General features: G+C 55.5%; 4 protein-coding genes across 4 annotated transcripts; all 4 read left to right on the plus strand.

Annotated features, from left to right (window-relative positions):
* Window positions 1–1499: 1499 nt before the first annotated feature.
* On the plus strand, window positions 1500–2675 carry LBRM_34_4950 (putative protein kinase; the record flags this gene model as incomplete). The annotated part of the gene is made up of 1 exon (XM_001568543.1): window positions 1500–2675. One exon carries the CDS (start codon window positions 1500–1502, stop codon window positions 2673–2675), a length of 1176 nt encoding a protein of 391 aa, XP_001568593.1.
* A 3342-nt stretch (window positions 2676–6017) lies between these two features.
* LBRM_34_4960 (conserved hypothetical protein) lies at window positions 6018–8729 on the plus strand (the record flags this gene model as incomplete). Its single annotated transcript, XM_001568544.1, has 1 exon — window positions 6018–8729. The coding sequence occupies one exon, from the start codon at window positions 6018–6020 to the stop codon at window positions 8727–8729; it is 2712 nt and encodes a 903-aa protein (XP_001568594.1).
* Window positions 8730–9668: 939 nt separating this feature from the next.
* On the plus strand, window positions 9669–11153 carry LBRM_34_4970 (conserved hypothetical protein; the record flags this gene model as incomplete). Its single annotated transcript, XM_001568545.1, has 1 exon — window positions 9669–11153. The coding sequence occupies one exon, from the start codon at window positions 9669–9671 to the stop codon at window positions 11151–11153; it is 1485 nt and encodes a 494-aa protein (XP_001568595.1).
* Window positions 11154–12834: 1681 nt separating this feature from the next.
* Window positions 12835–14499, plus strand: PABP1 (putative polyadenylate-binding protein 1; the record flags this gene model as incomplete). The annotated part of the gene is made up of 1 exon (XM_001568546.2): window positions 12835–14499. One exon carries the CDS (start codon window positions 12835–12837, stop codon window positions 14497–14499), a length of 1665 nt encoding a protein of 554 aa, XP_001568596.2.
* Between the last annotated feature and the right edge of the window lie 1866 nt (window positions 14500–16365).

Genomic DNA, 16365 nt, shown 5'->3' on the forward strand with positions numbered 1-16365 from the left:
GTGGCGCTTAATTGTTTATTTATTTACCCCCTTGCGTTCACTCGGGGTGTATCATCCTTCCCCATCCCGCTCTTTGTGTATCTGAATTTTTACAAGCGTGTTTACGCACATGTGTCTCTGTATCGTGTTGTGTATGTGCGCCCAGCAGTCTCCCCTCGGAGGAGTTTTACTGATGGGTCTTGTCTTTTGCCCCTCACGTTCCCCCCCCCCTCCCTCTCGTGTTACTGCTGTACGTGCAACAGGAAACCGGCAAAACGTTTACTTCACGGACAGAAACAGGACTTGGGGAGGACAGCCCCCCTTCCCCTTCCCCTTCCCCTTCCCCCCCACTTTCTCCGCAACCAACTGCTCCGTTCTTCTTTCCCTTTTCGTTCGTGTGGCGACCTTTGTTTGGGTGCCGTCTCGCTTTCCATTTTGAGCAGTAACACACATCTTTGTCCGCCTCCAATAAGCACGACATTGGACTATGTCTTGTGCGCTTCGTGCGACCTCCCAGAAAAAGAAACAATAGCCACAACCCCTTTCCTCTGACACGTGCACAGAAGACCAGAAATCGAAAGGAGGACAGGAACGTGCCGCAGCACATTTGCTCGGCAGCACGACGAGCCAGAAAAATAAAGTACGCTGACGAACACGCAAAGGATGCATGAGCGACTCTACGGACGCCTGAGGCGCCTCCTAGAGGATCACTTTGTCGTCTGCCATGGTTTACCTGCACCTAGCGATTCGGCACAGAATGCCAGCGTGAGACTAGCACAACGGACAACGTGTCGTTCTCATCGAGTCCTGTCACTCCGCCACTGAGCAGTTAAGGCCGCGGCTTAGCCACGTTCTCTGTGTGGTTCTCTGCACTTCCTCTCACTCTAGCTCTCCCTTTCTGTTGTCTTTTTTTTTTCTTTTCGACTCCCTTCCTGACGTACATCACTCATGGTTTCTCGCCTCTTGTCACCTTGCCAACAGCCGGTGTAGACGTTACATATTATGAACGCTACGCCGGGATACAACTGAGAGGTCCGAAATGCAGATCAAGGCGTCGTATCTTCTCCAGTGTCCGGATTCACTCACCTTTTGATTTTGTCGTCTTTCTGCTCTTTCTGCTACAGTCCTTTTTTTTTGTCTTGTTCGCTCTCTCCCCAATTTTCTTCATCGATATCCTCAGGACACACGTTTCTACGCTCATTTCAGTCTGTCACACCGAGCGCGCTAAAACACCATCTTTCGTTGGCTTCCTTCGCTTTATCTGTGTCTCCTATAACGTGATAGGCGACGCAGGTACTAGGAGGGAGGGGAAAGTTACGAGTGAGTCTCGCGACAGGTGGCACAGCGGTGTGCTCCTCAGTAGCTCTTTTCTCTCCACTAATCGTATTTTCTCTCTGCCCTCACCAATCTCCATCTCTGCGTTTCTTTCCCAGTTGTCCTCTTATTTTATTCTCTCTCGATCTCTGTTGTCTTCTCCTGGTCACTTGTCCGCACAGGTGTGCGTAGTGGAGAGACGCACAATGCAGAAATATCAAATCCTAGGCAAGAAGGGCGAGGGTACCTTCAGCGAGGTGCTTCGCGCCCAGGACATCAAGACGCAGCAGTATGTAGCCATTAAGTGCATGAAAAAGGCTTTTAAGTCCAAGGAGCAAGTGAACCGACTGCGTGAGATTCAAGCTGTCCGGCGGTTACAGCCACATCCAAACATTGTAGACTTGATAGAGGTACTCTTTGACCGTAGTACCGGCCGCCTCGCGCTTGTCTTGGAGCTGATGGATATGAATCTCTACGAGCTCATCAAAGGGAGGAAGCAGTATCTCGGTGAGGAGAAGGTGCGGTCCTATATGTATCAGCTGCTGAAGGGTCTCGACCACGCTCACCGCATCGGTGTTTTCCATCGCGATATCAAGCCGGAGAACCTTCTTATCGACTCCGAGGGCCGTCTCAAAATTGCTGACTTCGGCTCTTGCAAGGGTGTCTACTCGAAGCTGCCGCTCACGGAGTACATCTCCACCCGGTGGTACCGCGCCCCCGAGTGCCTGCTGACGGATGGCTACTACAACTACAAGATGGACTTGTGGAGCGCTGGGTGCGTCTTCTTCGAGATCATTGCCCTCTTCCCTCTCTTCCCCGGCAGCAACGAGCTGGATCAGGTGCACCGCATCCACAACGTCCTGGGCACCCCACCGACGGAGATTCTCGATCGCCTGAAAAAGTTTGGCACGCATATGGACTACGACTTCCCCAAAAAACAAGGGACTGGGCTGGCGAAATTACTGCCACATGTTTCCCCAGAGGCATTAGACTTGATGAAGAAGCTGCTCACATATGACGAGGAGCAGCGTTGCACTGCAAAGGAGGCACTGCGACACGCGTATTTTAGCAAACTGCGCGAGGCCGACAAGAAAAGTCACCATCTTAAGCACAGTGCCGGCGTCAGCAGACTGTCGACTGTCACGGATGATCTGCACGCCTCGATCGGTCTCAGCAGCAGTCCTCGCAAAGCTGCCAACGGAATGCCCTCGCTGAGCAGCACGCTGACGGCAAGTCGCAAACTGCCGGTGATCGACGGGGTGTCACCGAAGTCATGCACGTTTGCCTCCAGTCAAAGCGTGCAGCACCAAGTGCACGTGGTGGTAGCAACCTCCACCTCGGGTGACGATCTGAATGCGCAAAACCTACCAAAGCTGACGTAGCGGCATTCGCCGATGTCAGTGCTTCATGTACACTTACCAGTTTTTATTAGATTTCTTGTGTGATGTTTGCCCGGGTGTACCCGCGCATACCTACACTTTTCGCTGGTAGCTTGCTCTTGTACCTTCTTTACCTCCGGCACCCATGTGCAGTGAACAGGCGCCCTCGCTCTTCATACCGGTTGACTTTCCGCCTTGTGCTTCCCCCTTCTCTCCGTTGCTCTACGTCTCGCGTTCAGGCATTGACTAAAAGGTCGAGACTTGGCTAACGTCTAGCTTATGGTTGTGTCTCAGCTGCCGGTACAACAATGTACTGGGAAAGCTATTTTAGTGAGAGACAACCACTAGCGCATGACCGCTAGTGACTCCAGCAAACTCGGTGCGGTGCCGCTTTGTGCGCGAGTGAGGAGCATCCACACACTCGTTTTTTGACCTTGAGGAGAGGCAGGGATGGCGTAGAGGTGCGCGGAGTGGCAAGTGATCGTGGGTGAGCTTTTGTCTGCTCCTTGCATGCAGGCCTTTTGTTGTTGTCGCTCAGTGGTTGTTCTGTGCAGTGTATGGTTCTGTATGGTTTCCCTATGGCAGTGGTCTCCTTATGATGCTATCTTCTCTTGTTATTCGTATCGAAACAGTAGAGGGTACTTGCTTAGGTAACGGCTGCAGTTCTTGCAAGATGGTGTCGCCTTTCTTCGACTTCTATCAAACGAGAAGGAAAAAAAAGAAAACAGGCCGTCTATTGTGCTGTGACTGGACCAGTGATTGACTCCATGTTCAGGCCTCCCTTGCTAGTTTCATGTGCCTGCTGTTTCTTCTCCTCGCTACTTCTCTTCGCCGTTGCGTGTCACCGTAGTACTCCCCTCTTTTCCCTCAAATGTTATGTGTGCGCTTTGTTTTTCTTCCTTTCGTTGTCTCTTTTTGCAGTCTTTTTTTTTTTAGCCTTTTCGCAAAGGGCCATACACCCCTCGTGTGCGTGTGCGTGTGCGTCCTTACCCTTCCCTCTCCCTCTTTCCACGCTCTCTCTGCCTCCTCCCTGCGGTTTCTCTGCAGCCTTTCCGATGGGGGAGCATCGCTTAATCTTCATTAGTGCTCTTCCATCGTAGGGAAGAACAAGGAAGGAGAGGGAAGGCCAACATCAGCGGTGACGACCGCAATGGACGTGCTTCGCCGACCTTCTTTTCTGTGCTCGCTTTGATTGAGCTTCCCTGTCATCATCGCGCTGTTCTCCGTCGCTGATTCCTCTGCATCAGTTGTTGTTTTTTTTTTCCCTTTTCAGCATATATGCCGTCCTCATTCACACCCATACAGAGTGCGACGACCAACACATTGTGGTAGGCATTACCTGTGTTTTGTCGCTTTTTGTGTGTAATTGTTGTGTGTTCAGTGCTACGCTGTGTTCCATTCTCCCATTTCGTCTCGAGTGACGAGCCAAGACGAAAGTGCCTTCCTCACGCTTGCCTCTGCGTGTGTGTGTCTGAGCAGGTACTCGCACGTGTGTTCCCTTGTTTGGGGATCTTTTTTTTTTTTTCGTGTGTCTTTAGTTTTGTGTTGTTACGCTTCGCTGTGACACTCTCGCTCTTCTCCGCTCCCTCTTTGCCTCTCTCTCTTTCTTCCCTTTCTTTTTTTCGTTTTTTTTTTTTTTTCTATTCGCTTTTGCCTTCTGCGTGCTCTTTCCATTGTGTGCTTTCGACCACCTCTTCTGTTGATTTGCCGTTCTCCTTTTTTTCCCCCAATGACGGGGGACGCCTCAGTGCGTGGCGTCTCAGGACCCAGTGCCGCCCACTCTCTCGGGGGAAGCCAGGCAACCCTCCCCCCACCCCCTTACCCCTGCCAATTGCCGAGCCACTTCTGGTGGCGACCGGGCCAAGCACCCACGACGCCGGGGGAGGTCAGAGGGATCAGGCGCTACTGATGCCGGCGGACACGCTGGTGCCATCCATACGATAGGCAGAGTGTCAGCGTGCCTCAAGCGCACCCCGCCCCGCCCCCCCGCCCTGTCTGCTGGTCTGGGGGGCGTGAGGCGGACCCCTGTGGAGTGGGGCGGTAGGGGGTGGGTGGGCCGAGTGGGAGGCGGAGGCGGTGCTCAGGTCGCTGGGGCGGCGCCTTGCTGCACCGCGTGCCCACCGCTGCTTTGCACCACGCGATTGGCCCTGTAGCAGGGAGGGAGGGAGGGAGGAGTGGAGCTCAGCGCCGGTCCCACGGCGGTACGAAGGGGTGCGTGGCGAGCAAAAAGGCGGTCTTCTACTCTATTCACTTTTTTTTCTCCTCAGACGTGTCCTCTTCTGTGTGTTTTTGTCGCTTTGGTGTGTGCGTGTGCGGAGAGGGGGGAGGGGCGGAGGCGGAGGCGGAGGGGGGAGGGAGGAGCTTAGTTATTATCCCTTCGTCCGCCTTTGTGCGTACGTGTGACTCTGCTCACCCGCCCTGTCTCTGTCATTCTTTGCCTCGTTTTTTTTTGTTGGCTTGTTTTGTGTCTCTTTTCGCGGGGCTTTCTATTGGGTATTTTTCTGCTCGTGTGTATTTCTGTGCGAGTGAGCTGCGGGCGAACCTCCACTGTAGAAGAAAAGCACCGCAACTAAAGAAGCGTGCCGGGAGGCAACAAGCTTATTTCTTTGATTGCGTGCTCACTGAGAGAAGGGCACCGTGCCCTCTTTCTTTGGAATTTCAGGTCCAAGGCTCACACTTACACGTTGGTGAGAACCACAACCTGCAGGAGCCTCACAGCGCGTCTATCACCGCCCACTACATTGGAGACAGCTGCTTCGAAGCGGCATTGGGACATGCTACAGCTGCTTCTCGCATCTCTTCTCTACCGAACCTTGCTCTCTTTTTCGGTTGACATGATCGTTGCCCTCTATGAAACACGGCACAATGCGTGGTGTGTGTTTGCGCGCTTTTTTTTCGACGCGATGCTGTCTTCTCTGGCTTCGGTACCCTCTCTAGCCCCTGCCCGTCACTGCGTCACCTGTGACTGTCCACTCCAGTACTCGAATGAGGCACTGCAGCCTGCGTGGAGTTGTGCAAGGCAGCGCAGGGGCGTTGGCGCACGTGGCATGTGCCGCGCTTACCTCACGGCGGTCTGTTTCGATTGGTGGGCGAGCCAGTCCTCCAGGCTTCTCCACGCCGCCTGACAGGCATCCCCGTATCAAGCAGGTAGGGACCGGCGTCACTGCACAACACGTTCCTGGCACCACAAAGCTCCGTTACACAAATCGAACAGGACGCACCTTCACCTTTTCGATTCCAGTGGGCCAACTCACCCACCCTCCTGTGGTGCGGCGGAGTGCGACGACGGATGGATGGCATGAAATCGACACGAGTTTTAGTGATGTTGGGGATCTCGAGGATGATATGCCAAGCGAAGTAGACGAACGCCTTGCAGCCGCCTGTGTTACCGGCGATGAGGGCCTTGTGGAGATGAATCAAGAGCAGCTACATGCATTGCAGCAGGCGTTTGTGCAGCTGTGCAAAGACTATGTGCTCATGGACACCAGCGGGATGAAGATGTCGATGCTGTACAGCGAGCTGAACAACGGCCCTGACTACGAGCTCTTCGACCGAAAGACGCGCCGCCGCCGCCACTGGCTTGCAATTCGGCATCGCTACGAGGATATCAGGGAGCTCCTGTGGCCCTCGGACGCCGCGGCGGATGGTGAGAATGCATCAGTTGCATCGGTAGGAGACAGCGAACCTCATCAGCATTCTCCGCCGGCAGCCGAATCGCTGCCGGTGTTGCCTCTCGCGGACATGATGGAGGCGTTGACATGGTTGGAGGCGGCCTCGTCGTTTGCCATTCGGAAGCACCGCCCCTTCGACACCGCCGACGCTGCGGAGTTTAGGCCGTTGGACCTGTCTAGAGAGGTCCGCATCGTGGCCTCGTGTCTCAGGGCTGCTGGTTCGTCCAGCTTCCTTCACCGCGTTGCACATGGGACGGCGGGTCAGCTAAGTGAAGACGCGACGCACGCGATGGCTGATCGCCTTATATCGCTCGGCGCGTTGTGCGCCAACCACGGCGTGCCCTTGTCGGTTGCCTTCGTCTCATCAACATCGACCTCGTGCGATGCGGTAACCTCATCAGGTAGCGCTTCTGTCGGCTCTGTGCAGGCGTGGCTCTCCTCGATCCCTGTGCTGTCTCGTGTGAAGGACGCCGTTCGGGTGATGGGAGTCATGCAGACCTGCATGCAAGACATGGACAACATCGCGGCCGCTGAGCTGTTGCGCTTCAGCAACGCGGATGGCGCCGGTGTGCGAGAGGCTCTGCTTGACGCGTTGTGCCGGGTTGTGCCTGCCTCTCTCTTTTCCGATGCCGTCGCCCTCGAGAATGTGGATGAAGTAGACTTGTGCATCATGCTACGATTCTGTACTGAGATACAGGAGCAGAATGCCGCCTTCTTTCAAGTGACGGGCGGCACCGAGAGGACACCCCAATCGGAACGCGCGGCGGCGACTGAGGGTCGACGAGTACTGCAGCACTTCACGCAACTGGTGCTCACGCGGTGTCGCCGCCTCCTGCAAGGCCACAATGGCTCGCCAGTCACCCTCTTAAGCGGTGACGCGGAGAACATTCCGTTGGTCGACTTACAATCGTTTGCCGATCACAACCACCCAGAGGTGCGTGTGCATCATAAGATAGGCCGTGTGAACGCGCAAGGACTTCGGCATGCTCGCCTGCAGTCCACGGCATCCACGACGCTGGCAGAGCTACTGAGTCGGCTGGAGAGCGCCAATCAGCGAATGGCATCAGGCGCACAGAAGCTCCGATGCGACCTTCTCCGGCACCTTGCCCAAAAGGCAGCCCTCGGAAAAAGCAAGCTAACACTCGAGGACGTGACGCGTGCGTTGCCGCTGTTGGCCGAGCTGATGCACAAGACATCGGAGAAGCAGGTCAAGTCTACCTATGATCGTCTGCTGACGGCGATGTCAATCACAATAAGTGTCGCGCTGCAACAGCCGCAGAAACCAGCGTGCGTTCTCGCTCTCCTCGAGGGCCTCGCCCGCTGCCACTACACGCCGAGCTCCTACAAACTGTTGGAAATGGTCATGCTCCGGATGATGATGTGTGGCTCTTTCACACTCCGTGAGACCGGTCGCTGTCTCACCGCCATGCTGCAAGTGGTTGGCCCAAAGAATGTTTCCCAGTCTTTGCAGCAGGCCATCGCCATGCGTGTGGCGACTGCGGTCGATGAAAAGTCTGACAACACCGTGGAAGATGTGCTGGCGGTACTTCGGGCGCTGCGCTTTAGCTGTTATTCGTCGTTTGCTTCTCTTACGTGCTTCGTGTCGAGGTCACCGCTCATGGAGAGCACAGTGAGTTGGCAGCCATCGGAGCGCGTGCGCTATGCTGTGTTGCTGGCTGCCGCAGCTGTTGCGCCCGAGACAGCGACGGACTCTGAGCTGGCCATTGGTCTGGCCACCACCGCACGTGAGCAGCTTCTGCTTGGCCTCTCTCCGACGAACCCGCTTTCCGATGTCCCATCACTGTCTCCAGCGTGTGTTGAGGAGGACGCATATCAGGAATGTGTCGCAGCTTGCGCCGCGCTACAGGTGAGACCTACACCCTCTGTGCTAGCGGCGTGGGCGCATGCAGAAGTGGACTTGCGTCGCGTGCATTCTTTGTGTACTCCAAAGCTCGCAGTGAGCACAATGGAGGCACTTGAAGCAATGGGACTTGCCCCATCTCGGTGGTACAGTGCATACAGCGACTACTTGGTGGACGTACTGGAGCAGATGCAGCGCGGCGACGACGAAGGGCAGCGACTGCCACTGCTTGAGGACGACGCAGAGACAACGGCAAGGTGCTTGTATCTCCAGCGCGCCCCCGAGAGCGTGATCAGGCTTGCCTCAGCGCTGCTGGAGGGCGAAGTGGATCATCTTGATCGAATACTCACCAGCGGTGCCGTAGTTCCCCGCGGCGCCGGATGTTCGCCTGTGTGGACATTTCAGCAAAGGTCGCTCGAGCGGCAGACAACCGAAGATGAGGCGGAGGCTCGTCTTCTACGATACTGCACGGCGCTGCAGCAGGCATCTGGAGAGGGGTTGAGCACCGGATCTGCAGAGGTGTAGCACATCGCTTCAGTGGCCCTCTGCGAGCTCTGCTGTGCGCGGTTCACGCTCTTGCTTTTACCTTCCCCATGCCTCTGCTCAGTCCTCTTCTCTCCCCAAGTGCTGGGCTCTTCTCCTGTTTTGTCTTTCCCCTCATCGACATCGTCACAGCTCATGTTTCTAAAGTGAGAAACAAAGGTGTTCTCCTCTCCCAGCAAAGTGGTGCAATGCTTGACAGTGCGTTCCAACTTAACAGCCATATGGAAAACAAGGATTGTCCGTGACAAGCAGGCGCAGCGGCGCAATCTTTCCGTGATGCCACTGCCGGTCAAGCGTGTCATGCGCGCAGCACCGTGGCCTATTTTTTTAAGTATTGCCACCTGTGACTGCCCCTGCCTTGGCAGCCATCACGTAAGTGATACACCGCCAGCGAAGGAGTCAAACGCAGGACTGCTTCCCCCCCCTTCCCACCCGTACCTACGGATTTCATAAGGGTGTGTGTGTACGTATCAGTGACGTTGCTGAGTTGGTGCTTTTTTCTTCCAGCATTTACACCCCCACTTTCCTTCCTCCTGTGAATTACCTTTACCTACCTCCTTCTTCTCGTGCTCTGCCGAAGTTTCATTCCTGGCGGAATCACTGCCCTCTTTTCAGTCGGACCTACACCGCCTTCTCTCTTCGGCGCCCCACTGGTGCTGCGCTAGTAAAATGGCAAATGCGGTGGACTCCGTCGCACTGTCTGTGCTTCGACACAGAGGCGATGACATCCCGAGCCGCGCTCAGACCCCACTTCCTTGCGTTTCTTCGGCGTGCGCAAAGAAGGGTAGCGACAACGCACTCGGAATATGGTTCTTCTCGCAGACACAGCAGCAACTTGAAAGGCCAAACGACGACAGCGGTTTTGGCTCTGGCTATGGCGCCGCAGCACAGAAGCTGCGCCGGCGTCCCAGACCAGGTCTAATGGCGTACGGCAAGATTACTGAGTTTGAGCTGGATGCACCGACTTTCATTCACGCGATGATACCGACTACGCGCAAGCAGAACTGCCACCGGCTGCTTCAGCGAGTGGAGACTACGCGTCGTGCTTTATCGCAGACCTTGTCGAGAGCTTCGAGTGTCAGAAGCCGTGGCCGAGACATCAGCGTTGCAGAAGACGACTATGTGGCCCGCTTAGAAGGTCAACTAAACGCGTGCGACGCATCAGAGTCCCCACAGAGTCCCGAGGCGCAAAGTAGCTGGCAGCGCCAAAGGTCTGCTTCTCTGATGACTACGCTACACGCCCCACATCGACCGGAAGGCAGGGACCGTGTGCGCTGTCGGCAGTCCTTTAGAAGTACGGCACCTTCGCCTCATGTCACCACGCTCACAAAAGAATGGGTAAAGAAGGACGAAGAGAAGGCGGCGATGGCGCTATCGAAGGGATCGACAGAGGCATACACCGAGGATTCGCTCCTCGCCATTCCCACCTACTGCACGTTTTCAAGCCGCGTTGGCCAGTCGTCAACGAACTCGTGCGAGGCGCGGCTGCACAGAGGAAGGCTTAAATCCTTTGCAGGTCCCTCAGCATCTAATTGGTCCAGCGCAGCGGCGGTTGGCGAGTACAATGCGCAGGGGTCGACGGCGCAGCCGCCTCGGAGACAACGCCTGCTTGCCAAGCCGATTCAGAGCTCTCTCTTGCTGAAGGACGTAATGACGACACCTGTTCAGCCGACGCGCTCCTCGAATGCCTCACTCCTAGGCTCTGCGCGCATCCGCTGTGATACATTGGAGAGGCTGCGCCACGGCTTCGCTCATCAGTGCATCGTGTTGCAGAGCGAACTAGAGGAGAAGCTAGAGTGGCGCAATCGATGCCGCTCCGCTTTGTTGCGACGCAATCGTCCAGTAGATGGAGCCACTGCTGTGTCGACCCACTCTCCTGCATCCGCGACATCGACGCTGCGCGCTGCCGGGGTGAATACTCTGCACCCCAAGATGTTTGATCAAGTCTTTGGAAGTGCCGCTGGATTTTCCATGCGGCTGCAGCGGCGCTCCAAATTACCACAATTTTCTTCATTCGCACTCCATAGTGTCTGGTCTCAAGAGGCTGCTCGGCAGGCAGTTCAGCAGGAGAAACACCGCCTCGTTGACCTGCTCGAGTCCTTTGTGGTGACATGCAGCGCGGCGGCGTTGACCCTCGCCGCCACAGAGGAGCTGCGCGCTGAGACGATTCGGCGCGTATGGCACCCTGAGGGGGGCAGGGGTAGCCACAACACCTCTTTCTTACACTGTGAGCAGTTTCTGAAGTTCTTGCAAGGGCGCTATGAACTTCACACAAGTCAGCTGCTTGGGGCTGCAGAAGCGATGTGTCCCACTGACATCCTCGATGCGTTACCGTCACAGGCGGAGGCCTCTTTCGCCAGGTACGCCTACGAAATTCTTCCTAGTCGTGCCGAGAGGCGATTGTGAGTTGTTGGTCTGCGACAGTGCACCTGTCAGCTGTTTCGGGGGAATAAAATTTGACTATTGGCGCATCCGCATGATCCTCCCCCCTCTCTCTCTCTCCAAGCTTTCAAGCATTCTCATTTCCTTTCCTGCTCTCACCTTTTTTAGTTGAGTTTTTTGTTCCCCACTTCCTTAGATGCTTTCCTTTGTTCTCTCTTTCGCTCTGATTACCCCTCAAATGGAAAAGCCAACTCACACTGTATAGGGTGTGTTGCTCACCGCCCTTGTCCCCTCACCGCCGCCCCCCGCCTCTGATGAACTCGATGTCTCCCTTTTGTGTGTGTGTGTGTGTCGCTTGTATACTCTGCTCACTCTGTCTTTCTGATGGCACTGAAGTCGTTCTCTCACTGACTTTCGCCTTGACAGGCACACCTCACTTGTCAGGACTTTTTTGTTGTGTTTCGTTGTTTTCTCTCTTTTGCCCCCCCCCCCTTTTCAGGCCTTTGCGCTGTGGCGTGTCTTCCTCACCTCTTTTTTTGTTGTTGTTGCTCTTGTCTCTTTCCGGCCTCGTCCCGCTTCATTCTTCACCCCACACCACACCACACACCCCTCTTCCTCTTCTCGCCTTCACCCACCTGTATACATTGTGGATGACTTCCCGCTCGATTGATTCAAGACAGCAACCGCGTCATCAAGTCTCGGTTTCGTAGAGGCGCACACTTCACCACGCGCTGCCCCCCCCCCCCCCCCCACACACACACAGTTATACCTATTGCTTGTGTTGGGTGTTCTCTCCTATCTCCCTTATTCCCTCACTTTCTCGCGCCCCCACTTGATGTGTTTCGTGGAAGGGAGAGGCGACGCGATCGGTGAGACGATGCGTCTGTGCACGACGTCACCGCACAGCAAAGGAAAAGTCGCCAGTAAAAAGAGAAGCCCAGACGCACAAGCGTGTGCGTGTGTGTTTGTTTGTCCGATGCCGATGCTGAGTGCACAGCATTCGTGCAATGAAAAGCGCGGAGAGGGCTAATGTGGCCCTTCCCCCTCCCTTCCCTCTTTGCTGCAGGTGCATAGAGCTGCACGTCTGCCACATGATTTGACGTCTTCTTCTTGATCGCTCCCATCTGTCGTCGTGCATTCTCCCTCTCCCTCTCACTCTCCCTCTTTTCTCTTGTATTCCTTCACCTCACGTGTGCGTACTCCGCATGTGTACGTACTTTGACGCCAACACGATACGCATCCGTGACTGGTGTGCATCCGCATGATCCGTCCGATACACGACTGCGGCACGGCTCTTTTTCTGTCATACCCCTTTCCCCGGCTCACTCTGGCCCTCAAACACCTTTCGTGCCTTCCCCTTCCCTTTCCTCTCGCGTGCACGGCGGCTGTTAGTACGACAGCTCTTCTGCTACGCCGTTCGCTCACTTCTCATTATTTCGCATTCACTTGTGAGGGGGCCAGTTTTTCTTTTTTCCTCTTGAACCGAAGAGGAAGACGAAAGAGAAGAAACGCGCACACGCACGTGTTCTTCTCGGGTCTCGCCCCCCCCCCCCCCTGCCTGCCTGCCTGCCTGCCCCTCGTTCGCCTTAAAAAAAGAAACCTCTGAATACCCCAAACCACAATTCGACGAGAAAAAAAGGTCCCTTCCTTCTCGCTTCGTCACCTTTTGTGGGGTGCCTTCATTCTCTCCGCAGTGTTGACTCCAATGACCACGACTGTCCAGGAGACTGCTGCCCCGGTGGCACAACAGCCGCAGGTGAGCAAGCCGATGCAGATTGCTTCCATCTACGTTGGGGACCTTGATGCCGCCATCAACGAGCCGCAGCTGGTAGAGTTGTTCAAACCGTTTGGCACCATCCTGAACGTGCGTGTATGTCGCGACATCATCACCCAGCGCTCGCTGGGCTATGGCTACGTCAACTTCGACAACCACCACAGCGCGGAGAGGGCGATCGAGTCGATGAACTTCAGACGCGTCGGCGACAAGTGTGTGCGCCTCATGTGGCAGCAGCGCGACCCCTCTCTCCGCTACAGTGGCAACGGCAACGTGTTCGTGAAGAACCTGGAGAAGGATGTTGACAGCAAGAGCCTGCACGACATCTTCACGAAGTTCGGTTCCATTCTCTCCTGCAAGGTAATGGAAGACGAAGAGGGCAAGAGCCGCGGCTACGGCTTCGTTCACTTCAAGGACGAGATCTCTGCCAAGGACGCGATTGTGAAGATGAACGGTGCTGCCGATCACGCCTCGGAGGACAAGAAGGCACTGTACGTGGCCAACTTCATTCGCCGCAACGCTCGCCTTGCTGCGCTCGTGGCAAACTTCACGAACGTGTACATTAAGCAGGTGCTGCCGACCGTGAACAAGGAGGTAATCGAGAATTTCTTTGCAAAGTTCGGCGGCATCACGTCCGCTGCGGCCTGCAAAGACAAGAGCGGCCGTGTGTTCGCCTTCTGCAACTTCGAGAAGCATGACGACGCCGTTAAGGCGGTTGAGGCGATGCACGACCACCACATCGACGGCATCACTGCTCCTGGCGAGAAGTTGTATGTGCAACGTGCCCAGCCCCGCAGCGAGCGCCTCATCGCCCTTCGCCAGAAGTATATGCAGCACCAATCGCTTGGCAACAACCTGTACGTTCGCAATTTCGATCCCGAGTTCACAGGCGCCGACTTGCTTGAGCTCTTCAAGGAGTATGGCGATGTCAAGAGCTGCCGCGTGATGATGAGCGAGAGTGGCGCGAGTCGCGGCTTCGGTTTCGTTAGTTTCTCGAACGCCGACGAGGCCAACGCCGCGCTGCGCGAGATGAACGGCCGCATGCTGAATGGCAAGCCCCTCATTGTGAACATTGCCCAGCGCCGCGACCAGCGCTACACGATGCTGCGCCTGCAGTTCCAGCAGCGTCTGCAGATGATGATGCGCCAGATGCACCAACCGATGCCGTTCGTCGGCGGCCAGGGCCGTCCGATGCGTGGTCGCGGTGGCCGACAGCAGCAGGGCGGTCGCGCGCAGGGCCATCCAATGCCGATGCCCTCCCCGCAGCAGTCGCAGGGTTTTGCCACGCCGTCGGCTGTCGGCTTCGTGCAGGCGACACCGAAGCACTCTCCAGGTCAGGTTCCCGAGACGCCGCCTCTGCCGCCGATCACGCCGCAGGAGCTGGAAAGCATGTCACCGCAGGAGCAGCGCGCCGCTTTGGGTGACCGTCTCTTCCTCAAGGTATACGAAATCGCGCCGGAGCTGGCGCCGAAGATTACGGGTATGTTCCTGGAGATGAACCCCAAGGAGGCGTACGAACTTCTCAACGATCAGAAGCGTCTCGAGGAGCGCGTGACAGAGGCCCTCTGCGTACTCAAGGCGCACCAGACGGTATGAGCAAGAAGCGAGCAGGGCGATGGCACGCCAGCTTTGAGCAGCGGAAAAGCCTGTGCTCTCGTTCACTGATGCCCCACATCAGCAGTTCTCACCTTACAATCCGCTTCTTTTCTACCCCCTCCCTCACGAGCTTCCTCATCATGATGCCGTGAGGGGAGGGGGGGAGGTCAGGAGGGAGGAGAGGCTTTGTGCGTCTGGGGGTGTCTGCGCAAAGGTTGACGTTACGTTCTTTGGTCGTTGGTACTGATCAAGAGAAGAAAAAAGGACTTATGGACGACTACGACAGCGCCTTTGTGGTGGTGGTGGTTGTTCGTGGCTACCCTGATGTGTGGTGGACTCCCCCCGATCTTCGTGACTCTCTCGTCTGGGCGTTGTCTTTTTCTTTTTTACATTTCCCTGATTAAGTATGAGTCGTTAAGTCAGATAAGAGGTGCGTAAAAGGTATGGCGCGGTGCTCGCTCGTTTCTGTTTCCGTTCGCCCGTTCTTTTGCTTCTCGCGTTCACGTCGATCTCGACTTCCCATCTTCAATTTCACCCCTTCTCTCTGCCTTGCTTCGTGTAGGCATGCACGATGTGTGTGGTGAGAGCCGTAGCGAAACAAAAGGGAAAAGACTTTCGTGTAGCAGCGATGGAGAGCTAGAAAAGAACTGGCGGATACGATATCAATAGACTCCAACGCTGCTCCCCCCCCTGTGGGTTGTGAACGCCCTGACACAGCGAAGGAAGACGAAAGCGAACAGAGAAGAACGTTGGCAAGAAAGAGAGCTAAGAAAGGATGAAAAGGCAAAGAGGATGATCAAGCAAGAGACTAGGCAGCTCGATATAAGGAGCACTGTGTGTCGCCCCTTGCTCACGTTATGTGTTAGGTCGACTGGCATTCTTTCTCTCTTTCCCTCCTTTGGCATTCGCCCCTCTCCCCAGCCCTCCGCCTTTCCCTCCCCCCTTTCCGTTCAGTTGAGTTTTTTTACGTCCTTTTTTTTTTCGCGCCCTTCTTTCCTCGCTTCACTCTCTTGGCTCACATTCTCCCGTGTGCTGTGTTACGCCTTGCATTGACTCTTTTTCTTTGCCTTCGCTGACTCTCCCCCCTCTTTTCTTATTTTCTGTCCTTCTCGCTTCCCTTAAAATGTTTCCCTTTCCGCCTGATAAACTCACTTAACGCAGGAAGATGAAAACTCAGACAACAACAACAAAATGACCGCAGCGTAGGGGGACCGGAAAAGAGAGGGAAAAGTGCCCAGGGATGCCCGTTTTATCTGCCGCCTGACAGGTGGGTGATAGAAGTCGTTCGTGCTGGAGCCTCTCGCTAATGGTAAGCCAAACATGTTTGCTCCCATCTTGCCTGTTGTTAGAACTGCTGCCCTGGCAGTCAATGATGACGGGGCCAAGGTGCCTACCTGAGGTGTTTGTGAGAGCTCCTCTCTCTGGTGTGCTGTTGCAGACGAGCACGGTGACTCCCTGTGAGGAGGTGCGTGCTCCTTCGCCGCCGCCGCCGCTCGCAATAGTGCGCCCCTTTTGTTGGCTCTCACCGATGAGAAAGATGTGCCAATCGCCCTCCTTTCCTTCCTCTGGTTCTCGTTCTCCACTTGTCCAGTACCCTCCGTGTGTGAGGGATCCATGCACCCGAAGCGCAACTGTACATTTCTTTTTTTCTCTCTCATTTACTTCTGCCTGTTGTTGTGTTTCTTTTTCGTCGTCGTAACACACAGAGAAGGCCACTAGACGAAGATTTACATAGAGGAGAAAGGGAGGGAGGCGGCTACCGCACGACTTTAGTCTTACGTCTCGCAGTGATTAACCTCTTTTCCCCATCTCTAGCTTTTACGCACTTGCCTCCACTTGCCTCTCTCTCTCTCGGATTCATTTGAA

Source organism: Leishmania braziliensis, chromosome 35 (assembly GCF_000002845.2).
Source record: "Leishmania braziliensis MHOM/BR/75/M2904 complete genome, chromosome 35".
NCBI classification, from domain to species: domain Eukaryota; phylum Euglenozoa; class Kinetoplastea; order Trypanosomatida; family Trypanosomatidae; genus Leishmania; species Leishmania braziliensis.